Source organism: Anastrepha ludens, chromosome 6, assembly GCF_028408465.1.
Source record: "Anastrepha ludens isolate Willacy chromosome 6, idAnaLude1.1, whole genome shotgun sequence".
Taxonomy (NCBI): Eukaryota; Metazoa; Arthropoda; class Insecta; order Diptera; family Tephritidae; genus Anastrepha; species Anastrepha ludens.
Window position 1 is genome coordinate 80,731,767 of NC_071502.1, and position 19,777 is coordinate 80,751,543.

Below are 19,777 nucleotides of genomic sequence, written 5' to 3' on the forward strand. Positions count from 1 at the left end.
TAAATAAATCAGTCGAAGTACATACGTATGTGTGTATGTCTGACTGTACACATGATTCCGCCGAATCAATTTGGGCGACAATAAAAAGAAACGGAAATTATCATTCAGGAGCCCGTCTCTTGGCTCAGAATCGAAGGTTGAGAAATATTTTACCTAATTTATAATTCCAGTGCAGAGCACTGGCTTAGGCTAACCAGGACTGTGCCTATGTAAACATAAACAACCACATACGTAATTATTTATACAGCTATTAATGTGCATATATACATATGTTTGGGGCCATTGATACTACATAGAAAGACGAACAATAAAATCATAATTCAAGTTGTCGCCTCATATGTCAATGACTTGCCAGTTCCCATAGCTGAAGCGAAGCAAACAAACCAGGCGAATAAGTGGTGGCAATTGTGGTAGCGAGAATAAAACACGAGTAAATTTGTGGATTCCCATGATGCGCGATGGGCTGCGATAAATTGTTGAGTTGGACTGAGCTGAATATGTGCATACATACGTACACGGCTTGGTTTTTTTTCCTGCGGTTTGGCATTGTTCGCCAAATGTCGTCGTCTGTCAACTGGAATAGCACTTATTTTACCGCTATAACAACTCGGCGCCACACTTTTAATCATTGGCACACAAATCATCAGCGAGAAGAAGTGATAAAAGCCGAGAAGGTGGGGAAGGCATCTGCGATATCTCATACTTTCGTATAACAAATTCGCGTTATCATCTCAAATCCATTTCGACGATTTTTTATAAAAAACAAAAAATATATTTATGTGTACTTATAAGTATTACGCAAGATAATATTGCAAATTCAGTCTGCATTCGTCATCATCAAGTCCTTTTGTCCCGAATGGAACATAGGGCTCCCTAGGGTGTAGGGGGGATTTAGAAAACTCAGGAATTAGCTATAAGCATTCAATTTCATACAAGCCCAATTTCTACCCTTATTTCCACCTGGTACCCCCTGGAGCCTGAGCAACCATAGCTGAAGGCGAGGTATCCAAACAACAACCGTTCCTACAACGTAACCGAGCGACCCGGATTTATATCCGGCCAAGAACGATCACCTCAGCAGTAGTATATGTATGTACGTATATGTTGCTACAACAACAATTATGTACCCAATCCGCGTAAGAAGCATGATTAAGGATAACAAGAAGAGAAGATTCGAGGGTTACTTTTACAACTTAAAGGCCTTCCAAAGTTCGCAGCGCTTGTCTCGGAACGAACGGCCATTACGTATCTTACCCGCGGAGCTCACGAGATGTTCCTTAAGCCTGTAACTTATGGATGTACTCTACATTTTTCGAGCTACACATATAAAAACATGAATTTCAACCCGCAAGGAAAACAGTCCTCAAGTGGTACCCACAGAAATGCTACGCCAGCATGCACGTTGGATCTGGAGGTGCAGAAATGGTATTTATATGGAAATAGTTCTACAACTGAACCCAGCCCGCATTGAAGAAATCATATTATCAAAATTTTTAAGCATTGTGAATAGAATTCAAAAAATATTGCTCAACCGGCATATATCTGGTGCTTCTTAGAGCTTCAGAACTTTCAATAGGGGCCTGTATGCCCAAATTTGCAATATTTTTACCATTTCTGTTCTGTACTACCAAAATTCCCGAGCTTGCACCAAACTAGTACTTCGCTCACTCAGCTGGTACGCAATAAGATGAATCGGTTTCAGTTTAGTTGCACTCTTACGGATGGTATAAGACTTGCGTTTTATCAAGCGCTAACATGGAAAATGGGCTAATGATGGAAAAATGTGCGTTGGTTGAAAATGGTTTTATTGCTTTTCAATGCACTTTGGCCATCAATACACTTTTGCATTCGTTTAAACCAATTTTCGAATCACATTGTGCAGTAGCATTTCCAGGGCATTTTTTAAATTGTGCGGGATCCAACGCGAACACAAAGTGAGGTTGCGAAATCTTAATGATGCCATCATACTAATGCCCAAGAATGCCCCAATCTTGCGGTATGTGACATGACGATTGTACTCAGTCCTTTCGCGCACAGCATCGATATTTTCTGGCACAACAAATAATTTCGGATGACCTTCCGGGAATCCGTGTAGATTAGCACACAGTAATTGTGGTCAAAATTCATTACATCATTTTTTAAGGTGTCTAAGAATGGTGCATGCTCGCAGTATAATGCTTTTAGTTCATCGATACATTATTGTATTGTTAAACTAGGCCTAAAATTGTGAAAAATAATCCCACAAAAATATTCACGATTTAATTCCATTTTTTGCCGAGATGAAATTTTAGAGCCACTGTAAACAACAATAAAAGCCATATTTGGGCTTACACATCAAAATGTACTGAGTGCTTTTATGGTAAAATATTACAAACTTTCCAAGGGAAATGTGAAATGGCATCTAGCAACACTAGAAATTTCCCAGGTCAGAAGCATAAATAACAACTCTCATATACACCTAATGTGAGTTTATACAACTGTATGCACCGAAATAGTCGGCACCGCTGCGTAATTAAGCGTAACGGATAACGCAGGTCTACGCAACATTAATGGTTATTTCATCCAAGATACAGATGATCATCCAATTTCTTTGAAAATGGGTCACAAATAACACTTTCGGATTAAAAAAAGATAAATCATAAAAAGTTCTAATATCTGAAGAATCCATTAACCCAATAAATATATTTGTTAGATTTAAGAAATTTGTTAAAAAAAATCGTTTCCTATTATATTTCTTACAATGCAAATCGAAAGTTTTTAAATTTTTCAGAAAAACAAGACATATCTTTAAAACTTTAAATTTTAATGAGGAGTAAAGCATTAATAGCAAATTGGATTGCATTTATTTTGATATGTCACTTGTTTTGATCGGTTAACGGGTTCTCCAAATAGTAGAAATTTGTATGGTCTACCAGTTTTCTTTACCACAAAACCGTAATTTGGAATTTATCTAAACTCTCGGACTCAGCTACTGATTGTGCCACAGGAACCATATGGTCGGGTTCTTGAGATTTCTGACTGTAAACCAGTTTATTCGTTCTCTACAATTTCGTCCTACGTTCGTGATTGGGCTACAAATTAGTTGGAAGTTAAACCAAATTTGCAGATCAGGTGAATTTTTACATCCTTAACAAAAAAAATAAGTTTCTGACTTACAAAGTATTTGAATAAGACCCAGAACAGAATTGCAGCGGGTATCGGGTCGCCGGCTGGTGATCAGCTGATCTATTTCCGTTGGAGAATTTGGTCGGTTAAAGGCAATTGCGACGGCGACAGAAAACACTACTGCCACGGGCCAGTTTTCAACTAATATTTTGTGTTTACAATAAAATTTATTTTTTAGAGAAAACTTTTCCTTTGCTATATTTGTGAAGCGACTCATTGTTGCAAATAAACAAATTCTTTCTAAATTATTGTATTATTCTTATTGCTTGTAGACAAATAAATTGTCATTAAGTAATCAGAAAAGCAACCCTAAGAATTCAACCCGACGGAGAAAATAGAAATGAATCTAATTATTTTGCCGGCGTTAAAATAACCGACGGCAGGAAACCCGTCCCCGCTGCAAATCTGTGCAAATTCAAGCTATGTATTCTAATTAGGTAGGGTACCCACCAACCCGTTATCCGGGTTCTGTTCAAGCGTATAAAGTGAAAATAATTCAGGCCTAGGAGCAATGCACTCAAGATGCCTTTACATCCGAAAAACGTCAATCTTTTGCATGGTACAATCGTTGTTTCACACTTTTTCAAAACTGATAATGCAGTCAACGTTACCATCAATGGCGAGCGCTGCAGGTAAAGAATTCGCAATTTGAGTTGATTTCATACCTCTTGAGAGTGAAAACATATCAAGTTTTAGTGACTGTCACCATTGAGATGTAACCTAAAATCGCTCTGGTCTGCAACTGTCATTTGAACTAAGTAGAAAAGCGTGAAGTTAAACCATCCCTCGATGAAAAACCATATGACACTCCACAAGATATATGAGCCTTTTAGTACGCCGAAAATGGCAAATATCGCTGACCTTGAAACTGTATAAGGTTTTATGCATTCAGCCACTCATCTAAGTAAGTACTTGATACGGTACCTACTAGTGTTAGAGAAAATTTGAGTATCATTTTCGTTTGAGAGACCTTCTTCAATGAAAACCCCAAACGACGAAAAACTTGGGGAGAAGCTATAAGTCTTGCCTTCTGGTACCAAAGTTCTCTAATCATTGAGCTGAGTGCAAATACGATTTTTTCTCCTTTTAGACATTTTCATTATAAAAGTTTTTCCAACAGTTTTTGTTTCATAAAAATTTAAGATTTTGAAAATGTTCCTTTAATTTTAACCAAGTACACATCTTTGTTTTTTATGACCAACATTAACTTCTTTTATAAAATAGCGAAAATACCTACCGTCAGCAGCATTTCCGCCCCCACCACAAGTAGCCACACTTAGTTCTAAACTCTTTCTACATAACGCCACTGCAGTCTAAATTTATTACCGCAGACACTTCATTTAGCTTCACAAGAGTACACACATACATACACATACATAGGCACGCAGTAATGTAGTCAATGCTTGCCATTAAGTAAACTGTAAGCGTCGCACCTGGAAATGGCCTTAGGAGAGGTTTTTTATGATTCAAATTACTGCTACCATTTATAATTATTGTCGTGAAAACAAATTGTTTGGACGTAAAATAATTATTCCCGAGAAGCTTAGTGGCATAATAATAAAATTTCGTTATGCTGTAAGCCATGAATCGTATTTTAAAGATGTTGACTTTGATGAATGTCTTGAGCAAAGCAAATTTTTATAGAAAATAGAAATTTACTTGTATTTAATGGATGCTCGCTATACTATGCCATTTTCAGCTACCTATTCATTAATAAATAAATGTGTTATTTACAAAATCTACACAAAATAATTTTCATAATATATTTAAAAAAGTAGTCACATGAGCCACTTTGTGAATTAAATTGCACAACATGAATTAGTTCATACAAAGGAAATAAAACAAAGCATTGTCGATTGTAAGCTCAATACATAAGAAGGAAATCTCCGCTTACAAAGCCCACTGAAGGAAGAAGCATACCTAGAAAGGCATTTAAGGGGCGAGCGCCTCCTCCCATTGTAAATTTGTTTATTTTTTTTATTGAAGTGTAACAAAAAATAGCTTAACATTTCATAGTATTACACCTAGCAAAGCTAACAAGTAATATTTTTCGCTATAATTAATTGACAATACAAAAACAATTATAACTAACTAAGACGCGTTGACCACTAGTCCCGAGGCTCGTAGTCCTCTTGTGTTTATGGCTTCTCTAAGTGCTGCAGCTTCCGGACTTATGTGCTCTTCCAGCCTTTTTTCTTTTTTTGGAACAAAGATATAGATATAATGTTGACAACCTTTTCCATGGTTGTGCAGATCGGTATTCCTTATACCTATACCAAGGAGCATTGGCCATGCCTCTGTGCACCTTATTTTGTTGGCGTTGAATGGTTTCGATGTTTGAAGCAGCTGTACATCCCCACAATTGAACGCGCTATGTCAGTACTGGTTTTAAAGCTTGATTGTAAATGTGTTTTGTATTGACAGTTTAGAGTTTCTGCCAATCTAAATGGTGGCTTTTTGATTTTATCTCAATTTCGTTAGCTTTTATTTTGACATGTTCCTTCCATTTTAACCTCGTTTCTAACGTCATACCCAAGTATTTAGCAGTATTACTATAGAGTACTGAAATGGAGGATATTTTCGACGGGTTATAAGTAATCTTCTTGCTTGTGAAGTCAACCTGTACAGATTTGCTCTCGTTTATTTTAATATTTCGGGTTTCAGTCTACTTCTAATTTCATCTACCGATGCTTGTAACTTTCTGTTTGAATCGTGCTTGGTGTCGCCAACAACTATCATAGTATACATGTACGAGTACCATCAGCAAACGTGGCTACTCTATATATCTATATATAATTGGCGCGTACACCCTTTTTGGGTGTTTGGCCGAGCTCCTCCTACTATTTGTGGTGTGCGTCTTGATGTTGTTCCACAAATGGAACTAAAATTAAGAAAAACATTTTTCTAATAGCGGTCGCCCCTTGGCAGGCAATGGCAAACCTCCGAGTGTATTTCTGCCATGAAAAAGCTCCTCATAAAAATATCTGCCGTTCGGAGTCGGCTCGAAACTGTAGGTCCCTCCATTCGTGGAACGTGGCTACTCTGCATGTAGTAAAAACTGGTAAATTTGCTGTGTAGAGTAAATATATGTAATACTGGTCCAAGAATGGCGCCTTGAGGTACACCCGCTTCGATTTTTTTAATCCTTGAGTAAGCCTGATTTTGTTTTACTCTAAAATACCTATCAGGAATATATGATTCTGGTAACTCGATGTATTGGTATGGCATCGTTTTTAGTTTGCAGATCAGGCCTTCATGCCACACTTTATCGAATACTTCAGCTACATCAAGAAATATTGTTGAACAAACTTGGTTGTTTTCTATAGCTTCTTCAATGGTGTATACTAAGCGATGTATTTGATTGATCGTGGAATGTTTTTCCCGAAAACCAAATTGGTGGGAAGGTATTAAATGTTTCTATTCTACTATTTGCTTTAGGCGTTTGGAAAATATTATAGTTTTTCAAATAACTTTCCGATTACTGAAAGTAATGCTATTGGTCGGTAGCAGGTGACCACATTGGTGGTTTTTCCCAGCTTTGGAATCATTTTAATTTCAGAAATCTTCCAGTGCATTGGTACATATTTGAGTTTCAAGCATGCATTCATTATTTAAGTTAATTTTATTAATGCTTTAGGTTGTAATTAAGTCATAATCTGTACTTTTCTTAAATTTTAAGTTTGAAATTTTCTTGGCGACATCATCAACGGTAAAATTTTCAATTTCAAGAGATTCTGGAACAGTGGGAGGAGGCAAGAAACAGTTTTCCTTTTCATGTGGTTCATATGTCCCATTGTTAATGATCAAGGACACTTACTGCGCTAGCTAACCCCACATATGATTTGATCCAAATGGTTCGGTAGGCTCCATGCCTCGACCGGAGCTATATGATGACACCGCACACATCTGCCCATCATGTGGTATTAAGTCACATAATCGCAAACCCCATCTACTCGCCCGAATTGTGAGATGTTTTAGTCGATTGTTAAAACACATCTATGGTTCTCGATGTTTTATCTCGTAGACGAAGTTGCGACGAATTGCTAGTCACTAACAGTCATACTCAAGTTGAAGTAAACTATTAGGTAACAATCGAACTCACTCCTAGCCTGCGATTGTTAACAACTCGATGGTTCTCTCTCCCAATCCCTGGCAACGAATTGGTCGCCGCATATAGCATTAGATAAAAATCGGCCAGAATATCTCGAACTAGCTTGTGAGGTTGTAAAAGACGTCGTCTATCTAGGAACCAGCATTAACACCGATAACAATGCCAGCTTTGAAATCCAACGTAGAATCCGATGAGGCGTCCATTGGAGTGTTTCAGAGAAAGGTTCTGCGGAAGATTTTTGGAACTTTGCCCGTTGGCGACGGCGAGTATCGTAGCCGATGGAATGATGAGCAGTATGAGCTTTACGACGACATAGACATAGCGCAGTGAATAAAGATCCAGCGGCTTTGTTGTCTGGGTCATGTCATCCGAATGGATATAAACGCTGTGAAAGTATTCGATGCGGTACCAGCAGGTGGTAGCAAATGTTCCTTTAATAAAGAGGACGAGTTTTAACGTTACGAATAGTAATTAAACACACAAACAATATTTTCAGTAAATTTTCCTTAATCTATGGTTTGGCCATTATCTCAAAAAGAAAAAAAAAAGTTTAATATTATATAAAAGTCAGCCGACTCGAAACAATAGAAAAACACCTCGACACAGTCGAGCGGCTAGTTAATTGTTGATTCGATAGTTTAAATAACTCGTGCTCGCCCATCACTAGGCCAAAATCGCAACAAATTTTGCGCTGTCGCGAACGTTGACTGGATGAGTGAGATAGTGCTCCAATTTATCAAGGAATGCAGGCATTATTAATAAATAAAAATATTAAATCCTCGCAATTGTCGCCCTTTTAATTTTTTCAATTCGGTTTTCTTGAGTGTTTTTTTTTTTTTTTTAATTAAGGCTACATTCGTAACTGAGGTAGACGAAGCTGTTTGATTACTACAAAGGGTATTAAGAATTCTGCGTTTGTATGTTATATTTACCGTTATGTTGTATGTTATTTTTGTCTTGAAAAAAAATCGATGTTTAAACGCAGTTTACATGGGCGTGAAATCTTTCAGCTTTCTGAAGATAGGCTAAGGGTATATTGAACATTAAGATTTAGGAACATATTTTTTTAAGTATCTGTTTGACTATTTCACAACATGACGAAGCTAAAACTACAGCAAAAGTGAACTTAAAGAAATATTATAATCAAGAAGTATTTCAGTAATAATTTCATCTAATCCTATTTTTCTTTTTATTTACTTAAATATTTATCTCTTTTTGTTGTTCTAATTTCAGGACTGTCATGGCTCAGCAAAACATCCTAACGCAGCACCCATACAAGATGATACGCAAAATTATAATGTGATCGATGGAGGACAAAACTCAACACATACCTGGGTGGAATTTTCACGTAAACTCGAAACTTGCGATCCCTATGATTTGCCACTGGGTGTAAGTAGTTTCCATTTTGATACCTGCATTTGATTTCCATGTCCTAACTGGGTTGCTTAAACCACTTAAATCTTTTTAAGAAGATAAATAGTCGAACAAGAGATACATTTTGCAAATTTCCCAGGTCTTCAAAGAAATAATCACCAAGCACGGCTTTTTGGCACGGCTTGTTTGAAGTGCAGAACATGCAGGAGGTGTTGTACAGACTCAATTTATTCTTCATCTCCGCAGCTCCTTCAGAAGTTATTGTGAGGTACAACCATTCTACTGGCTAGGATACCCATAGCGTAGTAACCCGTTATAACACCTGTGAGGACGCTGGTAGTTCATATGTTGAATCCAAGCAGGCACCCTATATATTCAGTTTTCGCCAGAGCAATTTGGAGACCCTGCAGTTAGTAGTCAGAGTCCACCTTCTATTGATGTCCACGTAGGTGTCCTGTGTACAGTATAGTATAGAGGAATGCTTACGTCCTGTACCACTCGATGAAGGTCAAGAGCCTTTCCTTGCATACTCATCCGCTCTTTCGTTTCCCTCCACCCCAGAGTAGGGAAGCCTACAAAATGTGGTGTTGTGTTGTTGGATAAGCGAGAGCGAGCTCCTGCATTCTTTAACACATCTTGAATTGATGCGCGTTAAGATCAGTACCTTGATGGCTGCTTGACAATCAACTATGAATATACTTAGCCTTGCCATAAATTCTGTGACAACTTTTAGAATGCGTACGGCGAGAACAATTTCTCAAAAAAAAGTTCCGTTCATAAAAGCCGTTAGAGAAAGAATTCGCAGAAATCCCCTTAAAAAGAAGAAAATCGTGTCCAGGGAAATGAATATATCAACCAGGTCCATGTCAAGACTAATTAGAGATGATATCCAAGTGAAAGTTTTCCGTCCCTCAAAATGACAAAATCTGTACCAAAACTTCTAAAGACGCAAAAAATGTTGTTCCAAAGGTTTCACGTGGCCACCATCCATTACCTCCATAATGATTTCGGAGGCGTTACATCTCTTCATGTCTACCAAAAAGGGGTTAAGGCCGGGGCAAAAGTGTACCAGTAGGATGTCTTAGAAGGTGTGGCGCTCTTCAATGGAGAGCGTTGGATCGTCCAGCAATATTCCTCTCCTCCCCATAAGAAGACAAAAACCACCCAGCAGTGTCTAAAAAACAATACTCCTAGGTTCATAGCCGCAGAAGATTCAAACAATCTTTGGTTAGAGCAGCGACGTCAATATCCATGGAAGCCGTGCGTGCTGCAATAGCTGAATAGCCTAATCGGTTGAAGACTTCCGTAAAAACAAATGTTTTTTTTAGTATTAAATAAAACTAGCTTCATTAAAAAAAGGATTATAATTTCATATGTATGAATAACGGACTTTACTTGACCAAGTTTGTATAAAACTTATAAAAAAAGCGCTTGTCAAGCGCTTGACGTGTCTGTAGTCAGCATTTTTACCAGTTTTGACTATTTTTCTTTTGTTATTTTAATGCTCATCAATTTTTTATAAAATATTGCTTATTGCATAACAAAACCCACATAAATCCAAATTTCAAATTTTGGGCAAAAATTTAAAAAATCATCAAACATTTATCAATAATTTCTAGAAAAGTGTTTGGTATGTGGACTTATAGTCTATTGAATTTTGTATATGGAAGAAGGTTCACACCTACATCAGCCAAACAAAACTTATCAAAAATTTGTCGAATTTTTTAGCAACTTCAAAAATCGTTTGTTCGATGATCAAACGCTGTACAACACTCACGAAAATGGTATTGAAAAAAAAAAAAACATTTAAAAAATCCATACAATAGGTATGCTAGTTATTATCTATAAATGCTTATATTTTGAGACTTAAGGACTGCCGCTGTAATTTTTAGAATATCGAATAACATGAGAACAAAGTAAAAAAATTACTTTTTCAGGTGTTTCTGTTTCGGAACACACAGACACTTTTTCTGTTTCCTGCAAAAAAGAAGTCAGGGTAGATGGCCACCGTAGCCAAATAATTTTCTGTTTTTGTAACCTGCCATCGATATAATCTTGAAAGCAAAGTAATCACGTGCGATCGAAAAATAATTTTGAATAACTTTTTTACCAAATAAAAGTAATGCTTTTGAGTAATGGAAATCTTTATTTTGGCCTTTATGCGCTCCATTGCTCGTCTGTTTGTACATATACTGCAGCTGTTCAGTCGACAAGTGTCGATGATTTTTTTACGATCTGATATGATTGATTTACGACTCCATTTGCAAAAACCATACGAAACTTTTACACAAAATATTTTATTAAAATCTGTTAAAAATTATATGTAATTAATAAATAATAATAATATATATATTTCCAGCAAAATTTATATTGCATTTCTCTTATCTTCTCCCATAATTTTAGCAGCCGTTTCGATTCAGCAGGTTAAAAATAAACATAATATAATAATACTAATAAACATAAATACATAAACACACATTCAATGAACAATAATATTAAAACTTATTTACCAAAAAACACAAATTAAAAACATAAAAAACGGGTTCACTTTTTCGCTAATTGCAGCGTTTACCACACGTTTCAACACCTCAGATAGCCTACGAATATATTCCGTTGATCTATCAGGTGAATGCGCTTTACAAACTATTCCAATGCCTCTTAACACAACGGCATAATTTAACGCATCCTATAAGCTGATCCATTAGCAGCAGGTGGTCCTCTTGACTCAGCTCGGGATCTGTTATAGATTTCCACCCATTCGCTAATTTGTGCTGGTGAAAGCCCTATAAAACATCATACGAGTCTTATTAAGTTGACAAGAAAAAGAAAAATTCTACGCCACTCACCGTGTGCCGTCTTCACTTCCTCCTCTGTGCTGGGAAAGCGTTTGAAATATTCTATAAGGGTTTTGTTTTGACGTAGGCAAGCCACACACAGAGCCGGCACTATTGAAGACTTGTTAAAATCTGAGTAGGAGCGAAAACTCAACAGCAAACGCACAATTTCCAAGCTGCCCGCATAAGTTGCTATCGTTAAAGCATTCTGACCTGCAAAGCACATTTATAATATATTCTCGGTGCTTTGCTAAATAAGTGCTCACCTAGATAATTTATAGATTTTAGGCTGGCTCCATAGCGTAGCAACAACTCCACATGTTCGAGTTTCGCCAAATAGCAGGCCTTTAGAAGTGGCGTATTGCCATAGATATCCGGTTCCTCCAGATCCAATTTCTCTCGCTTATTTTTGTAGCGCTCCAATAAAGCGCGCAGCGCTGTTGTGTTGCCTTCTTCAATACACTGACTAAGCGATACTTAAAATAAAATTATAAAAATTAATATGTGAATAGTTATGAGAATACATTTTATCGGCATACCACTCATTTTAACATCAAGTCAGACACGTTGCTAAATTTTATCTAAATACCGTTTCTTGGAAGCATTTTAAAGCAGTTAGTTAGCACTTGCAGAGTTGCAATTATTGAGTATCTAAATTTAAGTATTTTAATTTATGACACAAACATATTATAAATTTGCATATATACATTTACATATGTATTTCGTCTTTCTTCACAGGGAGACACTGTCAAAGTGTTGTGGACCTTCGGCGACACCGATCCAATATATGGCGATCTAAAGGGGCATGGCAAAAATCGTGGCTTTCGATCTCTCAACTTACTTGGTCCTATGTTTCGCAAAGAAAGTAACTCTGACACCCACAAATGGGATGTCACAGTCCAAAACGTATGTAAACGGGCCTATTGGAAATTTTACACCCATACATATTTATATAAGTAGATAAAATATTAACTTTTAAATAAATATTAACTTTTACGAAATTTTTTATTAAAAATAAGGTTTAAATTAAATCAAATGATATGAGTAATTTGTAGAAGAGTGGGTTGAGAAATAATTTGTCAAAGTCCATAACTGCATTTTAAGCTTTTGTTGAGAGGGTTCCGGTTTTTAAAATAATCAACTTGTAATAAAAAAGGAATAATAAATAAAATAATATAAATATAAAATAATATGTATAATAATAAAAAAATAATAATCAGGCTAAAATAAAAAATATTTTTTTTACAGTGCCGAAATCCTCTCAATATAAGCTGTAAATAAAAGGACAGACTTTTCCAACTTTTTTTTGTAAAGAGGCCGACCCGGCTTAATATATTTGTAGTATATTTATGTATACCTATCCACACTACTGCTAAAAACTAACCCATTAACAAAATCTTAATATACTCCTAGGTTACGATTGAATCGAACATGGATACGCTCTACTGGTGTAAGATTATACGGGCGCCCCTTTTAAATGAGAAACACCACATAATTGGTTATGAGGCGCTGTTGTCACGGGAGAGGTGAGTTTTTATAACATGTAATATTACAGGTATGCCTCTTTCCGCCAAGCGTTAGAAAGTCGCGAATAGATGGAGTAACTGCTATATTAAACATGGCAGCGCTGGAATAAAGCTTTTTTTCTTTTTGAATCCATTTAATTATTGCAATCTGTTTTCTAACATTCCGCAATATTTGTATCTAAACCTAAAACAATTTATTAGGCATGTATGGAAAGCACCCAATGGTGCAACCATTTCTAGAATGTTTGCTTAAAGGCATAATAAGTCCATTGTTGACTTCCTATTCAGTCTGTTAAAGGAGACGGGATTGAGAGTTATTTCTGTGATTAAAGGGCTTATGTGTGTTCGAAGTCTTTTATTATGAGATATGGCAAGCTTTTTTATTTCTTCAGCTATTGTGAGAAATTTGAGTGCCAAGTGCTTTGCGTTTGGGGAAAATATGCGTTTTCAATGTAAGTTTGCTGTCAAGGTGCATGCCAAGATATTTTGGAACATTATTTTGGGGAATGATTACACTATTGAATTTAATGGGTGGGCAAGTTTTTCGTATGAGTGTAAAGGTAACTTGAGCAGATTTCGTCTCGTTAGCTTTTATTTTCCAGTTTTTCAGCCATTGAGCTATTTTATCAAGTCCTTTCTGAAGTTTGAGGGAAGCCTCGTCAGGATAGGAGTCTATAGCGAATAGGACGGTGTCATCTTCTGTTTGCTTTGTGATTTTTGATCTTGTGTGTAAAGCAAGTAAAGTATTAGGCCCATTATACTGCCTTGGGGTACTCCAGCTAAACTTTCATAGAGTTCAGACTGTTCTTCGTTTTTGCTTAACAAAGAAGTGTCGGTATAAAGCTACCTAAACTTATATTTGTTTGTAAAATAGTGAGTTATACCAATTTGATGAGGTGTAACAATACTTGTAAGCGGCGAATTATGCTCGATAATTTTGTTGTTGCAAATTTTCATCAAGTGAGCCGAGCAGAGAAGTGGTCAATAGAAAAGCATTATTATTGACATAAAAGGAAACTGAAAGAAAGAAATATCAACTTAAAAATGCATACATACAATGTTTTATCCTTCCAAAGGGGTACGTTAGCCAACTAATGCAAAATATAGTAACGCTTTAGCACTCTCAAGAAATGTATGTAGGTATCCGTATTCCTAGCCTTAGGTGAGGTACATATGCACAAGTAAATTAATCCATTCAGTATAATTATTGTTTTCTTCTGTAAGAATTATCCATTACCTATATGAGCGATCCCATGTCAAGCGACTCAAGTATTTCGGACATGGTCTTAAATTTATCTATTTATTTATGGGGTTGAGTATAATAAGAAGTAAACTGAAAAAATTTGGAACAAATTTTAAAAATTTTGAGATGCATTCAACAGTAAAAATTTTTAAATGGAGTTCTTTTAACATCTTCAATTATTTTTAACATTTTCACAATTTTTTTATGTGTCAAAAATATAATTTATTTTTTTTTTTTTTATATGTGAATCTGAGTTGGGTTATTTTTCAAAAATTACGAAACAATTTTCGCGAAAGCTTCAAATAAGAAAATAAAATTTTCTTCCCAAAATTTTTTTTACTCTGTTCAAACGCCTAACGCAGTGTCAATCACAAAAATAAAGTCTCCAGCCATCAACCTTCCCTCTTTATGTATTCTTTATACAGATATGTATAAAGGTATGCATTAAGATATATTTATTTATATTTAGGTAGAGAATAATCATTTTAAAAAGGGGCCGAAAAACACTTTTTTGCTACTTTTGAAGATATGAAAAAAGATAAGGTACTCCTTTTCAAAAATGTTGTTATAGTTTCTGCAGTATTATCTGCTATGTTCGCGTTTTATTTTTATTATGAATACACCTCTATAGCTTAAATTCAAATTCAGTAAACTCAAAGGCTTCTTAAAATTTACAAAAAGGTTTTAAATGTTAAGAAGGGTTGAGAGAAGAATATTACCATTCTGGCGTAGCCTCAAAAACACCAAAGAATTAGAATTGCACTTGCAAAACATCAAATTTTATAAGAATCAACAACATTTCATAGCACTAAATCTTCTTAGAGTGGCTTTTTTGACATTTTTTTAAATATATAGGGTCCGCCATATAACTTTACGGAATTAAAAATGCTATAAAGAAGAAACTACTCAATATTTTTCCAAACTGTTTTTTTTTTTTATTTTGAAGTACAATCCTTCCGGTTAATGATGGAACACAACTTCATTCATATAGCTGCCTCGGCTAGCCATGCACCATCCCATACGATCGGTCTAATTTTTCAACATATTTTCGATTGTATGCGGCTGATGCAGCGCATCAATTGTTGCTGGTTTGTTGGCATAACACTGGTCTTTAACGGCACCCCAAAGATAATAATCCAACGTTGGTTTGTCAATAAGCAACCCAGTTTCTCTTACTTTTTTCGCAAAGTAACGCACATACGCTTCATTCAGTGCTTTTCTTCTTCCCATTGCCATACGTAATTTTGGTACACATTCTGCAACATTACCATGATTTTCAAAATACTGTCGCAATATTTCCCAGCGTTCTTTGAGCGTATATACAACCATTTTCGTTCAGCGGAAGAATAAAACTAATTTTCTATCAAATCAGATGACAGCTAAGTGTTACCATTCTTCAAATAATACCTAGTTCAAATCCGTAACGATAGATGGCGGGTCCTGTATATATATATTTTTTTTTTAATACTACAATTTTGTAACTTCCAACAAGAAACAAGCACCAACACTGCACAACTAGGTTAGGGTGACGTCACGCGCTCTCTGATTGGCGTTTCTTGTTTCTATCATTCTTATGTTCACGAGACTTGCAGATTTGTATTTACAAAATTGCAAAGCCATGTTTTCAAGACAACAAACTTAAGGCTAAATTGGATTGTTTGTATGGCTTTACATTTAAAGCAAAGTGTATTTTATGCTAAAAAGCAGAAAACTAAAATTACAAAAATGTTAAAAGCAACCGAAGGTATTTGACTTCAACAATACCCCATTTAAAATGTTCAACATTGAATAAATCTAAAACTTTTCAATTTTCGAAAAAATTGTAGATCATGTCCAAAATACTTGGAATCGCTCTTACACATGTACATATCTTAGTATTGTGTGTTTGTATGAGATGTATAATAAAGGGTGTTTTTTTTAGAGGTTAGGTTTTCAAGTTGGCACTACTTTTTTCGTAGATGGTCCTTTGGGCCCAAAACGAGATGGCCACCGATCCCGATTTTCACAAGAAAATTTTGTTCAGCAATGAAGCTCACTTTTGGTTGAATGGGTATGTCAATAAGCAAAATTGTCGCATTTGGAGTGAACATAACCCACAAGCCATTGCTGAGACGCCGTTACATCCTCAAAAAGTCACTGTTTGGTGTGCTCTATGGGCAGAGGGAATCATTGGTCCATATTTCTTTAAAAATGAAGCCCGCCATAATGTTACAGTCAATGGAGAGCGCTATAGAGCCATGATTAATGACTTTTTCGTGCCTGAGTTGGACGATGTTGATGTGGACGACCTTTGGTTCCATGCCATACAGCCAACGCAACAATCGATTTATTGAAGGAAACTTTTGGTGAGCGCATTATCTCGCGGCGTGGACCTGTGGCGTGGCCTCCAAGATCGTGCGATATAACACCGCTGGACTATTTCTTGTGGGCCTATGTGAAGTCGCTTGTCTACGCAGATAAGCCCGAGACGATTGACGTCTTGGAAAAGAATATTCGGCGCGTTATTGCTGACATACGGCCCCAATTGCTGCAAAAAGTGGTCGAGAATTGGGCCTCTCGGCTGGAATTTATTCGAGCCAGCCGCGGCGGCCACTTGCCTGACATCATTTTTCAAACATAATGGCAAACCCTTATCTTTATAATAAAGCAAAATTCTTGGCCGTAACATTAAATTATATACGTTTTATTTCATCTTGAAAACCTAACCTCTAAAAAAAACACCCTTTATAATGAAAATTAAAAAATGAGAATTTCCATTAATCGGTAACTAGTTTCAGAGTATCCTTAATAGAAAATATCTTCAGTCATATGACCAACACGAATGCGCTTGAGATAAATCATTCTACTCACCATTTCCCGACAATTCGTTTAAGCATTTCAGGTATTGCTGTTGTTGTTGTAGCAACCAAATTTTTGCTTTAATCTGAGAGATAATCTGTATTACAGTATGCCAAGTAATAATCGTATTCCATAATACACAAATGTCCACTAAAAAAAGCAAAAATAATTAATTGGCGCCTACACTTCGGTGTTTGGCCGACCTCCTTCTCCTACTTGTGGAGAGCGTCTTGAAGTTGTTCCACAAATGGAGGGACCTACAGTTTCAAGCCGACTCCGAACGGCAGATATTTTTATGAGGAGCTTTTTCATGGCAGAAATACACTCGGAGGCTTGCCATTGCCTGCCGAGGGGCGACCGCTGTTAGAAAATAACTTTTTCTATTATTCGACGTTCATGCACGGAGACTCGAACCTACGCACTCCCGAATGGTAGTCACGCACCAACTCATTCGGCTATGGTGGTGTACTAGTTATTTCTAATTTTTGGAAGTAAGCGTTCGTTAGCACCAAAAAATTATGCATCACGCAAAAATTGAAAGAGCGAAGTAATAGTTCGTCACAAGAGAGGCTTTCATTTCGCGCTGAAAAATTGTTAGCCAACAAAAATTACCCATCATGAAATCATATGATGAGAAAGCGTTGTGGAATTTTGTTTTTTTTTGTTTGTACTTCTGCCCTTGCGCCGATTTGAAATTTACATTCTAAAGTCTGATACAACAAAATGAAAAATTTAACAACAAAACACGAGAGTTTATAATAACTTTATATGTATTTGTAAAGTACAAAAATCTATAAACAATCCCAGAATATGTCTTCTACAGTTTTTTTTCAAGTATCTAATGGCAAATTTTGCGTTCGTTAACTTTTTCTGCTTTTTGAGAACGAACTTCGCTTACACTCTTGAAATTGCACACAACTGCGCAGGAGATGTCAACATAGAACTCCTCAACCCTTTGAAAATCAAACAAGCAAATACTTATTGGCACAAAGACGTCCTATTTTTTAAAATAAAGGAGATTACATACATACCTATACATTTCAAAGGCGAACCTTGTCATTCAGTTGCAAACTAAAATTGGCTGCATCATCTAGTAATCGCACAGCGTGGGTTATTATATATTATAAATACAAAGGGCTTGTATATGCATGTATGTATGTGCATGAGTTCATGTGCATATGTATGCATATTAATATTTTTATATGCATGCATTAAAATTCTTGCACTCACATTTTATACTCAAATGAATTGGCATACCAACTATAAAAAAAACAAATGAAAAGAAAATCTGGGCTTAAGGAAAAACTAGCCGTGCTAAGAGTCTCCTTGTGAATTAGTCTCGAAGTAACTAATATCTATTCAATTGAGGAACTAGTTCCACCAGATGTCTGTGTTCCACCACTACTAGAAATATTTTTAACTAGTATCACTTCTGGTCCTCATATAAAGTAGTCTCGTAGAATGCGGTTTTTATTCACTTTTCACAAAAGTACATAATAAATACTACCTCATGCCTACTAATCTGAAAGCGCCTAAATTTTTATAAATTTCACTACTATTCCACTATGCAGATCCTAAGCTAGGGTGGAAGAGATTGATTTCTTGTTAATTTAAAAATCAGTTATATTTATAAGGCTCATGAAAGCGACTAGATTTTTATAATTTAAAAAGTATCTTCATTACTATTATTACAAAATTGATTCCAATACTAATACGCAAGCGAACGGAGCTGACAATAACTTTATTTCTATTAAATTCAAATTTAGTTCCATTACATTTGACCGAGTACATTAGACCCGAAGGACTCGTTTTTTCATTCCTTTCAACAATACTTCCTCTGCTACTAAATGACAGTGACTTTATTTTTATTGTAACTACAGCTGGAATACATGGTTGCATTAAGATTTTCACATAACAAGCGTCCACCGGTACGGAAGGCACAACAAATTATTAAAAGGTAGTCAACCGCACGATATTCGTGTGCGCTAATAAGCCTTACGAGCTATAAAGTTTAAATAAATAAAGACGAAAATGAGCTCACACCGAAGCTCTAATAACACTCCCGCTAACCTCGATTCTCCCACTTTTCCTAAGCTATTGCTGTCATTGGGAATTAGCCTCCCAGAGACCAGTTTCTTATTAATGTTCAAACGGACTAATAAGCGGAACCAATTAAGCTTTAAACTCTGTCATTGAGTTTAATATTTGACAGCTGGAAGTGTTTTGATTTTGTTTATGCAAAATTCGGTGTGAGGAAAATGGAGAAAAGCTTAGCTTTAAAGCGCATTTTATTACTTTATAACAGATATACACCTAATTCTCTTTTTACACGAGTTGTTTTGTTTTAACACGATTTTCAATATTTTATGATTTTTTTTTTTAATCTCATAAAGCAAATGGAGATTTTTCGACGCATGTACGAAGCGTTTAAATTAGTCTCAAGAAGAGTATATGAAACTGGGTAGATTTTGCTCTCACCGTTTAATAATTTATTTCCTATAATATAGTATTTAATGAATGGAATTGTGTAAGCACGAGATAAATTCTTAAGTGAACCCCAACAAATTTTTTTAATATTATTCTCACCTAATTCTCTTTACACGAAGGTTGTTTAACTCGAATTTTTGAGAACGTATTTATCGTGTAAAAAGAGAATTTGGTGTATTAAACTTTTAAAGTCAATCCA

General features: G+C 35.8%; 2 protein-coding genes across 2 annotated transcripts in view; one reads left to right on the forward strand and one right to left on the reverse strand.

Moving 5' to 3' along the window:
- Positions 1-19,777, forward strand: part of LOC128865648 (MOXD1 homolog 1) — a 96,126-nt gene that overhangs the window by 51,172 nt on the left and 25,177 nt on the right. The window contains exons 2-4 of the mRNA XM_054105880.1: positions 8,510-8,665; positions 12,223-12,390; positions 12,898-13,010. Coding sequence (XP_053961855.1) covers positions 8,510-8,665; positions 12,223-12,390; positions 12,898-13,010 — 437 coding nt within the window. The remainder of the gene's footprint in view (positions 1-8,509; positions 8,666-12,222; positions 12,391-12,897; positions 13,011-19,777) is intronic.
- LOC128865649 (DNA replication inhibitor plutonium) lies at positions 10,928-12,134 on the reverse strand. The gene is made up of 4 exons (XM_054105881.1): positions 12,024-12,134; positions 11,751-11,960; positions 11,497-11,697; positions 10,928-11,433 (listed from the first exon to the last, which is right to left on the reverse strand). The coding sequence occupies exons 1-4, from the start codon at positions 12,028-12,030 to the stop codon at positions 11,327-11,329; spliced, it is 525 nt and encodes a 174-aa protein (XP_053961856.1). The 5' UTR covers positions 12,031-12,134; the 3' UTR covers positions 10,928-11,326.